Consider the following 21,581-nt stretch of genomic DNA (forward strand, 5'->3'; position numbering starts at 1 on the left):
AATAAATTAAACTTTCAACGGGGGTGCGAAGAGCGTTCTTGTTAAATACATCTATGTACATGAATAAATACTGTTCTGTCTATCGAAATATATATAAAAATATTGTACTTTCGTTTTTATGTTTTTTATTTTTGCACCAAATTTCAATTTAATGTTTTCCACACTTTCAAGAGAATGCGAATAGTAATTCAAGATAAGAAAAGATGTTATTCTCTTTAAAAAATTGAAGACAGTCGACAGAATGAAGAAAATCATTTATGGATAGTTATGGATAACAATTTGGTTTTTAACATTTGTTGGTGTTTAGCTACTACTAGAATGACCACGTGTGTGTGTGACGTCCGCTAGTGTTCCAGCGCTTCGTGCATGGTGGCCATGTAGCCTATTTTTGTCAGACCGTATCAGGACGTTCAGACAATGATACATATTGGTGCCTTTCAATTGTTCACACTGTCTGGATGTGGAGTGACGGTAGTGATGTGTTTATCCTTTGTTTGCAGTCGCCAACGCGCTGTGGAACAACATGCTGGAGCCCGTGGGCAACAAGACGGAGGGATGGCGGCCTCTGATGCAGCGCTTTCTGTGCCCCTCTGCGGAGGCGGCGTACTTCTTCACCCGCAACAACTCCAACAAGTTCTTTGATACCGGGCGGCAGTAGCACCTTGTAAAGGCCATATATCACTTAGAGAGGGGAAAGGTCAAGCACTTAGAGGTTTAACTGAGATTTATAGGGCTGCCTCTCTTACTACTGCCAGCTGCAGACATCTAGTGGAATTCACTTTCACCTGTTGATGCTAACCACAACATTCTTCTAGCGAACAAAAGACGTAATTGTGGCTGACACAACAGGGGAAAACCAGCGTAATTTATTCTGCAATCAAGGCTGCAGGTAAAGAATAGAAAACCAAACGATGATCATTGCAGTCATATTATCCACTGTGTATGTAATGACACAAAGGCTAACCGTTTCTGATCTACATTGGGCAGTCCGTGCAAGCGTCAGCTCATTTAAAAAATGATCGTTATTTCACTCTGTCATTCCTTAATAGCATTTTTACAATCTCTGGTCTTAGAACTTGTTGTAAAGTACTCCATTTGAACAACAATTAACGATCTGTTCTTTTCTATTTCTCTTTATCGAAACCTGATTCTATCAGATTCATTGTTGCCGGAAGTTAAAGTTATCTATTACACAGATTGACTCATTTATCATGCCAAAGGAGTTTGATTCAAAATAGACGCGTTTTTTGTTAAAAAAGTGTGAATGAATTTTTATTAAAATTGTTGTTTTGGTTGTAATAATTATACCTCACGAATATACATATGAGTGCGAAATGTAATTTTTGAATTTGAAATCTTGATTTTTACGTGGAGGTATAATTAATGGTTTTTAGTATAGCTATTTACAGTTAAATTTATAAATAATCTTGTATGCCTTAATGAAATGAACTCTTCATTTTATTAATCACATCACTAAATAATGGAACTATACAGTAACATTTTATACAGGATGGGAAAAATGAAATTGACCTGGGAAATATTTCATGTGTCTTAAGATAACGTTCGTCATCCACGTCCAGAGAGGATGACGTTAGATGTTAGTTGTTTTACCTATGACATAACATATTTTACGGCCCAGTTTTATTTTACGAATCATATTATAATGGATTTCTTTACACTTTTCCGCTCGGGTTTCATTTTAGGGGCAGGAACTTTTCCACTTTCCAGTCCGTCCGAGACGGCCGAAGATCCACAAATCTTTCTGTCAAACTGAGTACTGGTGACCCTTCATTGGAGTAAAAGGAGGCTTAAGCGATGGGCCCAGCAATCTCCTCTCCTAGTGCTACGGCGAAGAAAGGCTGTGCTTTATGTATTCAGGACAGTAGCCCAGCTAAGAGCTGCAGAGTTACTTACTTGCCATCTCTATCTGCACCACCATTCCAAGCGACTGAGTACCTCGCTTCTTTACACATTGATTCTTCCTAATGATTCTCTTAAGGCACCACTTACTTTTCATCACCACTAAATTATAATCTAAGTATCTATCTGCTGTTGGTAACGCATTACTATCCGGTGTTATTTGAAAATCTCTGTTTCACCTTGATGTAATCCAGCTGTTATTTTTCGCTCTCTCTAGACCTTTTATAAGGATACCTCATCCTTTTTTCTATATTGAAAATCATGTTCGCTGTTACTGGGTGAAATTTATTGCAGAACACAAAGGGTTTCTCTCCTCTATCATTCCTCCTACCTATTTCCTATTCGCCCGTAATTTTGTCGTCCGTTCCTATCCCTAGTATGGCTTTCCATTGTCCCACGATCATTAGCTCTTCATCTTCCTTTACATACTGAATTACAGCCTCATATTCTTCTTCTATCTCTTGATATTGGGCTTGTGACGTCGACATATGTAATCGAACTCTTGTTGATGTTGGTGTTGGTTTGGGATAGATTCTAATGAGCATCACTGAAGAGTAACTCACTCTGTGCGCTGACATCTTATTAGTCATAAATTTTCTACTGTTGGTGATATTATCCCATTTTCATCTGACCAGAAATCTTCAAAGCCACTTCACTTCACTGATACTCTTTGTTTCTATATAGAACCTTTGTATCTCTTTTTATCAAATTTGAATATGTTCAACAGCATTTATACTCAAGACCCTCTACGATTCAAAATGTTACAGTGCTATTTCATGAATACATATGTTGTTTTAATTCATTGCCTTCTGCATGTTCATGACGTTGCAATGCTGATTCTTCCTTCTTAACGGTAGTTTCTCATCCCAGATGTACGAGGGTAGCCTGAACCCCTGTCGACTTCTCCAGCCTCTTTGACATGCAGAGTGAGGGTGAATGCTGACGCCGTAAGTCTTCGAATTTCGCTGATGATGAGTCTTATTCAAGCTTAAAGTAATTGTTGGAATCAAACCCAGTACTCACGACATTGAGATTAGTAGTCAAAGACGTCATCTCTAGACCAAGGGACTCCCAACAAGCACACACATTTCATCTCACTTCAGAGAACGTAAATATCAGTATTACTGATGGAAAAACGTCATTGGAAGCTCAAGATGTACCTCATGGTACGTACAGGTACACGCCGAATGGTGGGCTAAGATTATATCGAAAGCCACACTAGAAAATGCTGCACGTCTCACCTATCAGGGCGACGTATAGGCGGTACAATAAAGAGTCGTGTGACGTTGTTGGCCTAATCGTAAAGTGCTTTCTTCCTTCGTTCCACATTGGCATCTATCCACTCAGTGCATGCAGTCATAGAAGTAGAATTCAGTTCAAGAAGCATGATAACATATTAAAAAAGTCATTCCACAAAACTTTAAGTAGCTATAAGTAACACCAACACCCTTCACTGAAATTAACAGAGTCATAAAAATTCTAAAAAAACGAAATCTCATCTGGTGTTGATGGAATTTCAGATAGAATGCTGAAAAGTAGTTCCACTTCAACAATTAATGGTTCATGATACATGCAATGCGTCAAGAGCACAGGGAATTTTCCAGACAGCTTAAAATAAGCAACTGTTAAACCTCTTCAAAAGAAAGGTAGCGAAAACGACTTAGAGTACTGTCACCCAAAATCTTACTGACATCTTTTCCTGTAATATTCGAAAAAGTAATATGCTCCAGGGTAGTCTCACCTGAAGTGGAAACAATTTACTGAGTATATCACAGTTTGAATTCCAGAAGAGCTGCTCGACTGACAATGCTCTTAAAACGTTCACTCATCAAACAGCACAAGCCTCACATAGTAAAATGTCGCCAGTTTGTATTTTCTGTGATCTTTCCAAGGCGTTTGATTGTGTATGTCATGTTACTCTCTCAGAAAAATCAAGTTCTATTGAGTAGATGGCTTTACACACACCTTATTTGGAACATACCTTACAAACAGAATGCAAATAATATCGGAAGCTTAGAAAATTTTTGTAACTGCTGAGAAATCACATAAGGAGTCCCAGAGGGTCAAATTTCGGGTCTACTACTATTCCCTATAAATGTGAATGACTTTCCACTTAACATTCAACAAGCAGAATTGATACTTTTTGGAGGAAATAGTGGGTTATATTAAATCCAACTAAAGAGAAAGTAGCAGACGAGACGCTAAACGATATTTTCCAAATAATAATGAAGAGTTTTTGAGAAAATGGACTCGTCATAAATTTTAAAACACACACTGTATACAATTCTGTACAACAAATAGAGTAGTACACGCAACTGACGTAGCGCATTAGCAGAAATCAGTAAACAGAGTAGAATGATCCAAATTTTTGGGTGTACATATTAATGAAAACCTTAACTGGAAACAGCTTGTTACTGAGCTTCTCAAACAGTTAAGTTCAGCTACTTTTGCTCTTCGTTAAATTGCTTATCTTTGAAACAAGCGAATAAACCTCCTGACATATTTTGCATATTTTCACTCAGTAATGTCTTATGGAATGATTTTCTGGAATAACTCATCACTTAGAAAGGAAGTCCTGATAGTAGGAAAGGGTTAAGCAAGAATGACATGTAGTGTTAAACCACGGACGACATGTAGGTACTTCTTCAATGGATCTGGGAATTTCAACTGCGTCGACACAATACATACACATATTCGCTAATGAAATTTGTCATAAATCCACGAAAAACTGAGAATAACTTTGCAGACTACACCTGAAAGACTAGAAGGAAAACTGACTTTTATTACCCATTATCGAAGCTGTCAGTGGCTCAGAAACGAGATCAATACGCAGCAAACAAAATTATTTGACAGTCTGGCCAGTAACGTAAATTTCTGACAGGTATCAAATCAAGTTGAAAATCTAACTTAAATTCATTTCTCCTGGACAACTCCTACTGCATTGAGGTATTTCTACTTAAAACTGGTTGACAGGGACACTGATAAGTCTGCTATTGTTGTCGGCAAACGAATCTACTGTCGTCAGCAATATGACCTACAAAACGTCCGTTGCAATAACAGTCACAAGTACTTGCTATGCCTTTATTAACCAGAAAACAGCACTCAAATGATGCTTCCTCCCTTTTCATCAGTATGCACGATGCTACTGCATATAAAATTTAACATAATTTGTTTAACACGTTACCACATTTATCAGAGCACAATAAGACTGTTCGCTGACGAATTGAATGTTTATTAGAAAGTATTGTCGTTGGCTGTCGTATAGAAAGATTGAAAGATTTTATGAAATTTACACATGATCTAATGAAAGGAAGCTCTCTTTAAATGCAAATAAACGCAAAACAATGTTTGCATCAGAGACAAGGAATTGGATAGCATTCGATTACAAGATTAGCGATGAATGTGTTAAGGACGTCACACACCATCAGTATTAAGGGCAATGCTAAATATTTCCTATACAGTGACGAAATTAATAGCAGAATATAGCAAACGGGAATTAATACTACTCAAAAAGTTACAAAATTTAAACATGGAAATGCAGTCGGTAGATGATAGAATATCAGACAGTGTAACCAATGCTGATTGTCAAAGTTCTGAATACCTAAGTAATATAATTAATAAAGATGTAACATGTGAATATGACCTTATAACACTCCTACAACGTTTGTTACACTGGCACAACGTGTATTACCAAATATGGCATTGTTGTTGTTGTTGTTGTTGTTGTTGTTGTGGTCTTCAGTCCTGAGACTGGTTTGAAGCAGCTCTCCATGCTACTCTATCCTGTGCAAGCTTCTTCAGCTCCCAGTACCTACTGCGGCGTACATCCTTCTGAATCAGCTTAGTGTATTCATCTCTTGGTCTCCCTCTACGATTTTTGCCCTCCACGCTGCCCTCCAATGTCAAATTTGTGATCCCTGATGCCTCAGAAAATTTCCTACCAACCGGTCCCTTTCTCTTGGCAAATTGTGCCACAAACTCCTTTTCTCCCCAATTCTATTCAGTACCTCCTCATTAGTTATGTGATCTACCCATCTAATCTTCAGCATTCTTCTGTAGCACCACATTTCGAAAGCTTCTATTTTCTTCTTGTCCAAACTATTTATCGTCCATGTTTCACTTCCATACATGGCTACACACCATACAGATACTTTCATAAACGACTTCCTGACACTTGAATCTATACTCAATGTTAACAAATTTCTTTTCTTCAGAAACGCTTTCCTTGCCATTGCCAGTCTACATTTTACATCCCCTCTACTTCGACCATCATCAGCTATTTTTCTCCCCAAATAGAAAAACTCTTTTACTAAATTAAATGTCTCATTTCCTAATCTAATTCCCTCAGCATCACCCGACTTAATTCGACTACATTCCATTATCCTCGTTTTGCTTTTGTTAGTGTTCATCTTATATCCTCCTTTCAAGACACTATCCATTCCGTTCAACAGCTCTTCCTAGTCCTTTGCTGTCTCTTACAGAATTACAATTTCATCGGCGAACCTCAAAGTTTTTATTTCTTCTCCATGGATTTTAATACATACTCCAAACTTTTCTTTCGTTTCCTTTATTGCTTGCTCAATATACAGATTGAATAACATCGGGGATAGGCTACAACCCTGTCTCACTCCCTTCCAAACCACTGCTTTCCTTTCATGCCCATCGACTCTTATAACTGCCATCTGGTTTCTGTACAAATTATAAATAGCCTTTCGCTCCCTGTATTTTACCTCTGCGACCTTCAGAATTCGAAAGAGAGTATTCCAGTCAACATTATCAAAAGCTTTCTCTAAGTCTACAAATGCTAGAAACATAGGTGTGCCTTTCCTTAATCTTTCTTCTAAGATAAGTTGTAGAGTCTGTATTGCCTCACGTGTTCCAACATTTCTACGGAATCCGAACTGATCTCCCCCGAGGTCAGCTTCTATCAGTTTTTCCATTCGTCTGTAAAGAATTCGTGTTAGTATTTTGCAGCTGTGGCTTATTAAACTGATTGTTCTGTAATTTTCACATCTGTCAACACCTGCTTTCTTTGGAATTGGAATTATTATATTCTTCTTGAAGTCTGAGGGTATTTCGCCTGTCTCATACATCTTGCTCACCAGATGGTAGAGTTTAGTCAGGACTGGCTCTCCCAAGGCCGTCAGTAGTCCCAATGGAATGTTGTCTACTCCGGGGCCTTGTTTCGATTCAGGTCTTTCAGTGCTCTGTCAAACTCTTCACGCAGTACCGTATCTCCCATTTCATCTTCATCTACATCCTCTCCGATTTCCATAAAATTGTCTTCAAGAACATCGCCCCTGTATAGACCCTCTATATACTCCTTCCACCTTTCTGCTTTCCCTTGTTTGCTTAGAACTGGGTTTCCATCAAAGCTCTTGATATTCATGCAAGTGGTTCTCTTTTCTCCAAAGGCGTCTTTAATTTTGCTGTATGCAGTATCTCTCTTACCCCTAATGAGATAAGCCTCTACATCCTTACATTTGTCCTCTATCCATCCCTGCTTAGCCATTTTGCACTTCCTGTCGATCTCATTTTTGAGACGTGTGTATTCTTTCTGCCTGCTTCATTTACTGCATTTTTATGTTTTCTCCTTTCATCAATTAAATTCAGTATTTCTTCTGCTACCCGAGGGTTTCTGCTAGCCCACGTCTTTTTACCTATTTGCTTCTCTGCTGCCTTCACTATTTCATCTCTCAAAGCTACCCATTCTTCTTCTGCTGTATTTCTTTCCCCCATTCCTGTCAATAGTTCCCTCATGCTCTCCCTGAAACTCTGTAAAGCCTCTGGTTTAGTCATTTGCATTACGTTACAGTAAGTGTTACCCTTTGAGAGGCTTTAAATAAACTGACCATGAGTTACCTCATGGATTTGGATTGTCGAACCTGTATTGAATGTAACAGGAGAAACCAGAAAGCTAAAGATTGAAATTTGGAAAGTGTTTTAAATAACCAAGTATACTTAAAATGAAAAATACCGTCGCAAGCCTAATTAGGGATAGCAATGTGAAACATAACATTTTTAAAAATCTGTAAAGAAATTTAGTAAGGGAAAGCTTTCATTACTTCTTTCTCAGAGAAGTGCAATGAACTCTACCATAAGTAGACGAGAGATGCAGTCAATGGCAGCAGTTATAAACAGTATGAGCCAGCTGTCACAGGAACAATTAACACCTCATTTCTTCTCAACAATAAATATTTTGTCATATATAAATTATTTCATTGCCAAATGTTATGAAATACACTACTAAACCCAAAATGGACATGGATATAGTCATGTTTCACTAGGTACTTTTCAAGTAGTACAAATATAATTAAAAGTAACTTGCAATTGGATTTATACACTCAGAAGTAAGTAAGGTAGTTTCTGTTCTATGAATAAAAGCAATTACAGTAACTTTATCTTTCGTAGGCAAAGCTTTAGATGAGTCTCTCAAACTATCTTTCCAATTTTTACTATACAAAGCACCCAAAATTACAGAATTTCTTCAAACTGCAATTAGTAAACTCATTGTTCAAGAATGTTTCTTCATATTAAGCAACACTAAAGTGTGTGTGTGTGGTTTGAGGTTTTAGGGCGCTAAACAGTGTGGTCATCAGTGCCCAAACGCATAGAAACAGGACCACATGCGGTGAAGGGACGAAGACAGTGGGGACCCTTGAACTGCCCATTACCATAAAACAAACTAAATATACTTCCTGAGACAAATTGTGAGACGCAAATTTTGGTATTATTCTTTCATTTATTTTACTCACGTTGCAGGACTTTCAAACAGTTAATGCCGACGATCTTTTATACAGGTTCTAAGTATGTCTTTAAATGCATTTTACTCTAACTAACCTCAAAAACAACGTGCTTTCTTTTGTCATTAGCACAACCAGTAATCTTCACTAACGGAATTAAATGCAGTTAATCTTTGAAACGCAAATACTTTGAATTAAAACAAATCAAACATTATGGAGGTTTTCATAATGCAATACTAACTACCTCTCTCGATTTCAGTGAAACCCACAGTATTTCTATATATCTTGTTGCATTCAGTATTAAGCAACACCAACAATCACTTATTTTCAATCATTTTCACGTACTGGATACTCGGATGTTAGTAACTAAGTGGAATAGATCCTAAGAGGTATGGTGAGAGGAAACCAAGGGTCAGACACACAGTTTAACTTAATTTGCCTTATTACTGCAAATTAATCAACACTTACAACTACTGGTCCATACTTTGACATATATCTGACCTCTTAGATTAGTTGAAGTCATGGCGTAATATTGGTGACGAGTACATGGTGGCTACCTGATCTTTTCTCTGGACGTAATTTGCTCTATTATTTTCTTCTTAGTGGCGATACTACCGACTTTAGACCCTTCTCCAATAATAGAGCACCATTTTAGAGCTGTACACACATCTGAAGCCTTTCCATATTAACCCAGGTACTGAATGCCACCGTCGGCACTTGTGCTGTTCCCTCACTAGCTGCTCAGACCAGACTGTTCAGTAGCTAACTCCCTACTGACTGTGCTCTCTCACTTGGCGTCCAGATTGAGCGCCACATCCACCTTTTCCTAGCATGCCAACTCACGTCTGTTGCTGGTGGGAAGTAGTGTTGCTTTTCACTTTATACAATGCAAGTGTCTAGGTATGTACCAGCATATACATAGTTGTAAACAAAATTTTTTTAAAAATCTTAATATTTAAATACATTAACACGCCAACACAAAAGTCACATGAATAATTATGATTTTCCTCCAATTAATACAAAGAATTTAAATAGTAAAGAGAAAACAATTTACACAACTTTACACTTCCTTACAACAGGTCAAAGTGAAAAATACATACCTAACATTGAACAGAATTAATCAGTACAAAATTATTTGCAGAATTAATTGTGGTGTTACAACATGAGAAACAGTTTCAGCTCAGGAAGGAGAGAAATATCAAAACTGAACTCCCTTTTGTGGTCCACAAAACCTGGATTAAAAACGAAACTAACACAGTATATATAAAACCATTACTGAGCCAATTACCATCTACATAAGTAGGACAATAGTATGGAGACACTGCAAGAAACGCGTGCTTAAACTTAAATCTAGATGCTAGTCAAGCCTGCAGGATGCGTTGTTTTATGTGACCACGAACGGCACTTTTACAATATCCTTGTAATGGATCGGTAGTCAGGAACTCGGTGGTAGAATGGTGAGGGGCAGAATCAGCTAAATAACACATAATACTGCAAAACACATTTGCTACAGATGAAATTTCCCTAAGGATAAGCATGATCTTAAGGACACCCTTAACTGATCACTTCCACAATGGACTTAAACAAGCTATCATGAAAGAAGAAAACTCAATCGTAACTTCTCATTTAACCCTGAAAAGAATATTGCTACGGCTAAAAACCAAAGAGACCTAACAGTGACAAAATTTCTACTGACCGATGTAAAAGTGCAAAACACTAATAAAGTTCAAAAACAGTTAAAAGCTTACACACCATTCTAATAAGAGAATTACTTTCCGAACAACTTAAAGAAATACCACACATCAGTAAGACTGCACAGTTTAACAGTAATAACGAACTTATACGTCACTCCCAGAACCAGCATACACGTAGCAGTAACGAGCTATCACTAAGCCATGACATACATAACGCTCGTCAGCCATCAGTACATACGCTAGGATTTACGAGTACAGTTATTAAGCTACCTGGACACTTGAAAGAAATATAAGCACAGGGTTAGAACACAGTTTAAAAGGAACCCATTCAGATTATAACCTTCCCCTTCGTACTCGGCCTATTGGGTTGCGATACAAATAACCGTTGTCACGTATGCCTAATGAAATTTTACAATAAAGAAGGCTATCGTTACCGAAGGGATATAATACCGAATAGTAGGAGGAAAGTACACAACAGACCCTTATGAAGGAAAAATCTATTCTAAACATAATCTAAATATTGATAATAATTTTGAAATGGGTGGAATATAGTGCATCGGTCGTGAACCGTACAGGGGGAAAAAGAGGGTAAGACGTAATATTTAATATAAAAAATACTGACTACCCCAAAAGGGATAATAAAATGGTCACCAGCCCACTAGGTTAACAAATATCCAAAATCCTAACGAAGGTAATGGCAAAGATAATTAAGCTAGTAATCACTGTCATGCTTTTCCACAGCACAACAGTTCACGAGAAAATAAATGAATCAGAGTACTGAGTTCGCAGTTACTTATTCTGAAATACTAAATTTTGAAAGCAAAGTTAAATGAAGTTTCTGGTTAAATAAATGAATGACTGTAACTGAAACTTGGCTACGTAAAAATGACTTTCAGTAACCTCAGCGTAATGTGATGTAAAATTTAGAGACATCCAAGCAATTTACTTCTAATTATTGAAATATTGAATTGAATTTACTGTAGAAAATGAGCAAATAATTTACTTTTAGCATAAGAACAATAAAACAAGTATCACGCCACCAGAAGCCACTCGCCTTGAGTGAAGTTAATACTCAAAATTGCAAATTAGTTAATCCTCCGTTTTGCAATACAAGAATGAACAGTTACTGAGACAGCAAACAAACAAACAAAACTGTGAGCCAATGTTGTTTTCACATATGAGACCTGTTATGTTCTGGAGAGTGATTCTCAAAGGATCCGCGTCTGGAAGGAACATGGAACACGATTTCGGGACCCAAACACTGTGGAAAGAGACCGGTATCGAGGATCATCCCTAATTCTTTGGGCGGGGATTATGTCGAACACTAACACCTTTTCATTAAATTGTGATGATTAATTGGCATGGTTTAATTTTTGTCAGGTATCGTGAAGAGATCGTGGGACCTCATGTGTGGTTGTTGCGAGGTGCTGTGGACGCAGAGTTCGTGCTGATGGACGATAATGCTCGACCTCATACAGCACAGACGGTTGAAGTTTTCTTGGAAACGGAAGATATTGCACGTATCGTGTAGCCTGCTCGTTCTCCCGATTTGAATCCCATTGAGCATGTCCGGGAAGCATTAGGCAGACGGGGTGTATCCCGTCAGCGTAGAAAAACCATTCTCCAAGACTAGTGAGCCGTTGTGCACGAAGAATGGTCGTTATTGCCTGAAAATGGGAGTGATGACAATATTCACAGCATATGCCGTCGTTGCCGGCCGAAGTGGCCGTGCGGATCTAGGCGCTGCAGTCTGGAACCGCGGGTCCGCTACGGTCGCAGGTTCGAATCCTGCCTCGGGCATGGATGTCTGTGATGTCCTTAGATTGGTTAGGTTTAACTAGTTCTAAGTTCTAGGGGACTAATGACCTCAGCAGTTGAGTCCCATAGTGCTCAGAACCATTTAAACCATCATTTTTGAACCATTTGCCGTCGTTGTCAGACCTGTACTGCTGCCAGAGGTGGTCGCACGCCATACTGAGCACATAACCAGCTTTTTGAATGAAACAAGAACACACGCTATTTATAATATAGTAACGTTGAACATTGTCCTGGTGCCACTCCCCACCATTCACGTCCAATATACCGTCATCTGGTGAGAGCGGCAGTTAAAATTTAAAATCTTTCTTAAAAATCTTTTATATGATGGGAGAGGCAATGACCTAGAAAATAAAAATAAAACACGATGTTGATAAAACTCCCCTAAACAGGAACGACGAAGAGCGGAACATTAGCATTAACAAACAGCGGAATTAGGGCCATGTAAACATATCAGAAACGTACCGTGCAAGTTGAGAGGAGCCGCCGGCCGGAGTTTAATTGTGTTGGGACAGCAACCAGTCACAAATTTACTTTCAGTTCCTTTATTCAAAGGGTACCGTTACCTGTTTCGAATCGTTTGATTCATCTTCAGACGGTTTACACTCTTTCCTTATGACAGGTGGTGTGATTTTTGCAGATTAATTTTCCTAAAATGTAGATAATACATAATTATAAGCACACCACACACAGATGGTTGCATGTGACTTACGTGAAATGTCGGTTTGGAGTGTTTGTTTTCATAACATTCGTCCAAGAGACGCGAATATATTCCCAATGCATTCTTATTGTTGCACACGTAAATTTTTCTCACTGAACACTTTATACTTGTCACTGAGAAGATTTCTACCACGCAGCACATGTTTTGATACATACGAAGAGCTTAGAAAAATATGAATATCAAAGATGCTATGATATATCGTAACATTTGAAGATGTCCTATGTTTGCAAAGAATCATATATTCACTTATGCATCTGAAATGCCTTTTACACTAGTACAGAGACATTGATTATTTCGGTTGATACTGTTACATTAATTATAAACTTGTTCCTTTTTTTAGGTAAAATGGCACATTATTTAATTAAATTTAGCATCATGAGAATTATAGTAACATATAGGCTAAATCTGCTACTTGATCTGCAGATAGGCGTACTAATATTATTTTCTTTGGACGTTGGGAAATAATTTTTGGAAGTTTTTCAGGAAAGGGGTTTTGGCTAACTCTGTTTGTTCATTAAAGATATAGTATGGGTTGCTGTTTTTGTGTATGTGTATTTCTATTTCTTCTAATATATTCATAGTGGCTCCTTTTCCTGCTAGATGTAAAATTTTTAAGCTGTTCTCAATGTTTCTCACTGATTGGTTATCTTCAGCAAAATGGGCTGCAAATGCAGATTTGTTCAAGTTACCAAGTCTTAAAGCATCAATGTGTTCTTTGTATCAAATTTCAAAACTTCTGCCTGTCTGTCAAAATGTAGAACTTTGGGCATGTGTCGCATTTGAGTTTGTATATTCCTGATTTACAGTAGGGATTCTTGGAGGTATTTACATCACGGATTACTTTTTGTTATAATTTATTATATGTGGAAAATCTGATTGTGATATTTTTCTTTTTAAATAAGTTTGTTTTTGGTATGATACTGGGCCTATGTATGGGAGAGCAGCATGTTTAGGTTTGGCTTCTGTGGCACACTAATTTTGCTTGAAGTGACTGCTGTAAAGTGGATCTGTGATTTTGTCTGCATTTTGTTGTGGAGTTTCTCTATTATTATGCGTTTATATACATTATTATGAGCAACTGTTTTAATTATATTGATTTCATTTTGTTGGTCACTGTCACTCATTGGTACTTTTTTAATTCGGTGTAGCCTTGTTCTGAAATATGCCATTTTTTGTTGGCGCGAGTAGCCAGATGAGTTGTCAATACTGACATCTGTGGTAGTAGGTTTTCTGTCAATACTAAATTGAGGTTTATTGTTACAATTGCAAATCTTCAGGTCAAGAAAGTTAATGCTTTTACGCTATGGGCCATTAAAATTGCTACAACAAGAAGAAATGCAGATGATAAAAGGGTATTCATTGGACAAATATATTATACTAGAACTGACATGTGAGTAAATTTTCACGCAGTTTAGGTGCATAGACCCTGAGAAATCAGTACCCGGAACAACCACCTCTGGCCGTAATAACGGCCTCGATACACCTGGGCATTGAGTCAAACACAGCTTGGATGGCGTGTACAGGTACAGCTGCCCATGCAGCTTCGACACGATACCACAGTTCATCAAGAGTAGTGACTGGCGTATTGTGACGAGCCAGTTGCTCAGCCACCATTGACCAGACGTTTTCAATTGGTGAGAGATCTGGAGAATGTGCTGTGCAGGGCAGCAGTCGAACATTTTCTGTATCCAGAAAGGTCCATACAGGGCCTGCAACATGCGGTCGTGCATTATCCCACCGAAATGTAGGGTTTCGCAGGGACTGAATGAAGGGTAGAGCCACAGGTCGTAACACATCTGAAATGTTACGTCCACTGTTCAAAGTGTCGTCAATGCGAACAAGAGGTGACCGAGACATGTAACCAATGGTACCCCATTCCATCACGCCGGGGGATACGCCAGTATGGCGACGACGAATACACGCTTCCAATGTGCGTTCACCGCGATGTCGCCAAACACGTATGCGACCATCATGATGCTGTAAACAGAACCTGGATTCATCCGAAAATATGACGTTTTGCCATTCGTGCACCCAGGTTCGTCGTTGAGAACACCATCGCAGGCGCTCCTGTCTGTGATGCAGCGTCAAGGGTAACCGCATCCATGGTCTTCGAGCTGATAGTCCATGCTGCTGCAAACGTCGTCGAACTGTTCGTGCAGATGGTTGTTGTCTTGCAAACGTCCCCATCTGCTCGCTCAGGGATCGAGACGTGGTTGCACGATCCGTTACAGCCATGCGGATAAGATGCCTGTCATCTCGACTGATAGTGATACGAGGCCGTTGGGATGCAGCACGGCGTTCCGTATTACCCTCCTGAACTCACCGATTCCATATTCTGCTAACAGTCATTGGATCTCGACCTACAAGAGCAGCAACGTCGCGATACGATAAACCGCAATCGCGATAGGCTAAAATCCGACCTTTATCATAGTCGGAAACGTGATGGTACGCATTTCTCCTCCTTACAAGAGGCATCACAGTAACGTTTCACCAGGCAACTCTGGTCAACTGCTGTTTGTGTATGAGAAATCGGTTGGAAACTTTCCCCATGTCCGCACGTTGTAGGTGTCGCCACCTACGCCAACCTTGTGTGAATGCTCTGAAAAGCTAATCATTTGCATATCACAGCATCTTCTTCCTGTCGCTTAAATTTAGCGTCTGTAGCACGTCATCTTCGTGGTGTAGCAATTTTAGTGGCCAGTAGTGTATTAGTTTCATGTTCAACTGTGAATTTAATATTTTTGTCCATTTTGCTTTGATCTGCTGCTAATGTATCCATTTCATTGCTTGTGCCATCAAAAATCAAGATTGTATCGTCAACATATCTTCTGCAGTAGATTATTTTGTTTGAGATGTGCTGGTTGGTTGAGAAGAATTTTTTTTTTCTATTTGGTTGATGTAAACGTCTGCCAATATCCCAGCTAAGCTACTTCCCATTGCCAAACCATCATGTTGTTGGTACAATTTGTTGTTGAAGCTAAAGTAATTATGCTCTAGAATAAGTGAAAGTATTTCTATGAGTTCACACATCTCTGCAATACTAATTTTCTTATATCTAAGCGGATTGTTTCTTATAATGTTAATAGTCTCTTTCTCAGGGATGTTCGTGTATATGTTGACTATGTCTAGTGATGCAAATTTAGTTGTTGGTGGGATGTCGATGCCATTAATTAAACTTATGAGTTCATGTGTGCTATGTATGGTGTAGTTATTTTCAAATGTATAGTATTTGTTAATGAGGTCTTTTAGTTTACGGGGCTGTTTCTTGAGTTAACAACCGGGTGAATAGGACAATATTCTTTATGAACCTTTGGCTGTGCACGCAGTTTTGGTGCTGAGGGATTCATTGCTATGCAGTACGTGTTTCATATTTGTTTAGTAAAAAGTTACTGTTTTGTAGTAGCTTTCGAAGTTTAGTTTGGAATTTTATTCTAGGATCTGACTTTATTTCAGTAATATTGTTGCTATGGAAAAATTGCAAGGTTTTCTCTGTGTATTCTCTTTCGTGCACTACGATTACAGAATTTCCTTTGTCAGCTTTTACTATGAGTGCTTTACTTTCAGACAGTTTTCTGTCAATATTTTTCAAATCGTTCAGTTCAGTGTTTTGCGGGTATTATTTTTTTGTGGTTGTTTCATTATCAGTTTATTTTTCTGGTATACAAGTGCACTTTTCTCACATGTGTCTAGTTTTGCTGTGTGTAAACCGTCTGAAGATGAATCACAACGATTAGAAACCGGTAACGGTACCCTCCAAATAAAGGAACTGAAAGTAAATTTGTGGCTGGTCTCAACACAATCAACATTTGTCTTCAAATAATAGCCACGGTCTCCAACCATGTCATCATATGACAAAATTGCACTTTCTTGTTTCATTCAAAAAATTGGCTATTTAAAAGTTTAATTTACACCTCAGAATTGGGGGATCGAATAGTTTATAGGATCTCTTATTATATCATTTTTGTACAGATTGCCTGAGGATGCACCTATAGGTGCTGCGAAACCAGTAGCAGATTTAATAAAAATCATTCATACAGCCTGTGCGTAATTTTCTTTAGTAAAAATGTCGAAGTTTGGTTGTGGTTGCCCGCCCTACAAAACAACATAACCAGTTGTCGAAAGTGTGTGTAAATCTTTAACAGATTTAACACACTTCTCGACAACTGCTATTCTCTAACAGATTTACGTACACTTTTCGACAACTGGTTATGTGCTCATTATGGCGTGCGACCACCTCTGTCGTTGGACAAAGCAAGGAATGTTTTTGTCTAGCGTTATGCATGTTGTAGTTGTATATGTTCTGGACTCTCTACATTGTTCCTACTTCACCCATTTACTCTGTTCTGTGGAAAAATAAACGCAACTTTGCAAAATTTCCGTGTGTTGCTTTAATTTTGGACATGAGCGTATATCTGTAAGAAGGCTTCTGGGAAACTTCAGTGCACTTGTAAGGGAAATCGCATACAAAACAGTGTGACCAATTTTATTGTTCCAGTGTTTGCTGTCTTTATTAAGTAGGTGTCATAACATATAACGAACGAGTTCAAAGGCACTCTGATCGTAGCAGGACGTTATTGTTCCTAAGAAAGTGTAACCGAAATCCTCGGGACTTAAGTGGTAATCCTTGGAGGAAGGGTAACGTATTTCTCGTGAAAAACTGTTGGGTAAATTTGGAAGACCTCTATTCGAAGAACAGCGCCACTATTTTGATGCCACTATCGTGTATCTCAGATAAGGAACGCAAGAATAAGGTAAGAGAGTCGACGCCGCATACGGAGGCATACATTCATTTTTCCCTCGCTCCTTATGCGAAGGGAATAGGGCAGAAAATTGCTTATGCCCGTGCGAAGGACACTGGGCCATGAACTGAAGAGTAGATTGCAAAATTTATACATTGATGCAGATGTGACATTTAAGTTATAGTTATTTTGCTTGTTTAACCTTGGAAAGCTTGGAAAGGCAATAGCTTCCGATGAAAAGTGCTAGATGGGTGGCTCAGTCCAATGGCCTGAGTATACGTATCTGCTTTGGTTTCACTGTTGCATAACGAGTCCGCTCTGCCCTGTCCAATCGCGTTCAGCCTCACAGCTTTTGGGGACCGGCTGCCGTTTTCCCTTCTGCTTTCATGACCGGTTTTTGCGACTGGCTGATCGCCTGATGTCCGCCTTATGGAAAGCACTGCTGCCAGTAACTAAGAATCAAAACTGGATTAAAGATTGCCCTTTTCTGTTCTTGACGTACTGTAGAAAGGAGTCTCTTCTATTATTAATGGCCGACCCGGTGGCCGAGCGGTTCTCGGTGCTTCAGTCCCGAACCGCGCGACTGCTACGAGCGCTTGTTCGAATCCTGCCTCGGGCTTGCATGTGTGTGATGTATTTAGGTTAGTTAGGTTTAAGTAGTTCTAAGTTCTAGGGGACTGATGACCTCAGAAGTTAAGTCCCATAGTGCTCAGAGCCACCTGAACCGTTTTTGATATTACTAATAAGGTTACACTCAAAGCTCTGAAATCAATAAAACTGTGTGGCTCCAGTCGTAGGAAAGGTGACTGTACCATTCTAGTGATATGAACGTGTTCTGAAGCGAAACGTAAGAATATTTCTGGGAAATGTTAGATAGACTGAATTAGGAAAGGCAGCTTTACCATTAGTTAGCCAAGAGAATCATTAGTAACACCACCATGCTAACAATCCAAAAGCCAAAATGTCTAGTCGATATCATCTATCCTACCAGGAAATTATCATATTGCAGCGTAGGTATAATGAAGCACTTCGACCACTTCTTTTAAAAGATGTTATGTTACCTCGCCTTAGACCGAGCGAGGTGGCGCAGTCCTTAGCAAGCTGGACTCGCATTCTGGAGGATAAAGCTTCAAATCCGCGTTCGACAATTCTGATTTTTTTCGCGATTTCCCTAAATGGTTAAAGGCAGATACAAGAAAGGATTCCTTTGAAAGGACACAGCAGAATCCTTCTCCGTCCTTGAAACATTCGGGGCTTGTACTCTGTCTCTAATGACCTCGACGTCGACTGAGCGTTAAAGCCTAATCTTTGTTCCTTTCTTTACTTCGAACTGTTTTGTACATAACTAATCATTACGGACGCCACTTATTTTTGTTTCATTCCCCACTTCTGTCTAATGGGTTACTGCCGTAGAAAGAATAATAAGGATTATCTACCAGCGTCTATCCGTTGTGCATAGATAGGATAGGAGAATGATAATGTCTTACTCTCTGAGATTTAGACTTTATGGCACACTAGTTATGAGAGTGGTACAACCAGCTCACTCGCCTCTTGAGAATCAGCAATTATATTGTTATTTAAGATAATTTTAATTTATTGTTCAATCTCTGTTGCACATTTTCAATTAAATGACATGTTTCAATTACTCAGTATCATCTTCACATCTAACAAAAAGTAGAACTAAATTTGTGCCGTCTAATATTTTACAATAAGTTGGCAGAAGAAGAAAAAGGTACATAAACATAGAATTTACCTAAGCCGTTGTATCAGCAACCCCTTTTGTCTATTCAGAGTACTGTGTTTTGCAGCTGGAGCCTTTGTTTTAATTTGGTATCTGTTGGAGGTTGTGGAGAGGGGGAGAGAGAGTAGGAAAAGGAAGATGTAGTGAATTAGGAAGGGAAAGGAAACAGCGATAGGGTGATGGATGTATTATGAGTTTAATAAGAGGGGTCTTGCTTAAATTAAAAGAAATATAATTCTGTAAAAATTCTCGTGCGAGTAGTAACAGTTTAGAACAATAGGTATGAAAATGTAAACGGCAGAAAATAGTAAAATTACAAAATGGAGAGAAGGAGACGTAACAGGGAAATGAGGCAAAGTAGAGTGATGGTGCGGGTGGCGTAGAGGCAAAGATACCAAGTGTTTAAAAAGAGAGGGTCTTATATTAAAATTGCAGCAAGTCAGTTATGAAAAAGCCTTCTGTTTTAATGCCTTAAGACTGCACTTCGGTTTTAGTTACCTTATTTCCACTTTTGTAATCTACCATTTTGTCCCCTTTTACACTTTACACATTCATTAGTCTTCTGGTGTTTAAACAGAAGGCTTTTACATAACTGCCTTTTTGAAATTTTAGTAACTGTCTTTTTGGAATTTTAGTAAAGACTCTTTATAAACTCTTACCATCCCTGCCATTTACCCTCCCTCACCCTACCTTGCCGTCTTTCACCTCTCTCAATCCCCCTCGGTCTATTTTATGGTAATTTTACCACTTTATGCGATTTACATGGTACACATTCATTGTTCTACACCACATGTATCTTCATGAGAACTTTTAAATGATTATTTGTCTTTAAATTTAAGCAAGATCCCTCTTGTTAAACTCATAACATCCCATCACCCCATCCCTTTTTCCTTCCTCATCCCCAATGACTCCATTTACCGCTTCCCCGTCCCCCCTCCCCCCCGCCCCTATTCCCCATCCTCCAACAGACATTAATTTAAAACACTGAGCACATTGCAAAACACAGTACTCTAATATGAGGTTCTGAATAGACAAGACGGGGTGCTGGCATAACTACTTATGTAAATTCTACATGTATGTTTTGAACATGCCTGTGCTCAGCAACCGTAATTAATTACAATGTTACAAACTTCCAGCCAACAGGTTGCAAACAGAATTTAAAATTTTTAACTAGTTTTCAACGCCAGATAGGGGCACCTTCTTCAGAAGAAACTGTTACCTTACCTAAGAATATCACAGGAATGTACATTAATAGCAGGTAGGCACAGAACAAATACTTAATTTTTACAAGTTAAATTGCAAAAATTAAAAAAAAAATAAAAATAAAAAAAGTCTCACATGCGGTTAAAAGGAAAATATGAGCGACATCGCTTTAGTCAAGGCGTTAAAACCACTACTAAAACATTTCCTATCTGGATTCATAACAGATATAGTCAAAATTTTGAAGCAATGTGTAAACATGCCTCTAAGGGCACTACAGTGCTGTTGGCAACGAGTAAGTAACAGCAATTGTGCGAGCAGGCCGTGCCAAATAACGACGTGAAAATGATACATATCGCGCCATCTGGTAGAAGAATTTATAAGAGCTTAACAACATCAACACGAAATTAATATAATAGTGATTAACAGATTAATAAGGTGTGAATTATACAAGCAAGGGAGAGGAAAACAGTATTTAAGATCTTACAAGGAAACGGATAAGCAACTTTAGCTCTCAAACATCATTTAGTAGCAGCTTACAGCCGCTGAAGTAATTTATATTATGTGACTGCAGTTGTTAATTTAGTATGAGGCCATCCTTCAGGGAAAAATGTTTGAAGATCTGCAACTCTTCCAAAATATTTGGTCCAAAACCTATTGTTTCGCAGTGCAGAATTCCGATGTCGTGAATTTCCATAGATTTGTGACCAGTGATCAACAGGTGGTTGGCAAAGGTTGAACTATGAACAGTAGAGCCATTTTTCCCTAAAAGATGCTCTTTGTATCTGGTAGAGAAAGCACTACCTGTTTGGCCTATGTAATAGGCTTTACATGTGTCGCAACTGATTTGATAGATTCCTGAGTTCTGGAGGGAAGACTGTTCTGATTTTAAATTACATATAAGGTTGCTATGTAAGCTGTTGTTAGTAGAAAAGGCTACAGTGCAGTTATATTTATTCCTGAGTAATACCTGAATCCTATAAGATACTGGCCCTATATACGGAATGG

General features: G+C 38.6%; 1 protein-coding gene across 1 annotated transcript in view; it reads left to right on the plus strand.

The window, feature by feature from the left end:
• The window catches only part of LOC124777326 (phospholipase B1, membrane-associated-like), a 61,744-nt gene extending 60,512 nt beyond the window's left edge, over window positions 1–1,232 (plus strand). Inside the window, exon 7 of the mRNA XM_047252689.1 lies at window positions 501–1,232. Coding sequence (XP_047108645.1) covers window positions 501–658 — 158 coding nt within the window. The 3' untranslated portion in view covers window positions 659–1,232. The remainder of the gene's footprint in view (window positions 1–500) is intronic.
• Window positions 1,233–21,581: the final 20,349 nt, after the last annotated feature.

Source organism: Schistocerca piceifrons, chromosome 1, assembly GCF_021461385.2.
Source record: "Schistocerca piceifrons isolate TAMUIC-IGC-003096 chromosome 1, iqSchPice1.1, whole genome shotgun sequence".
NCBI lineage: Eukaryota > Metazoa > Arthropoda > Insecta > Orthoptera > Acrididae > Schistocerca > Schistocerca piceifrons.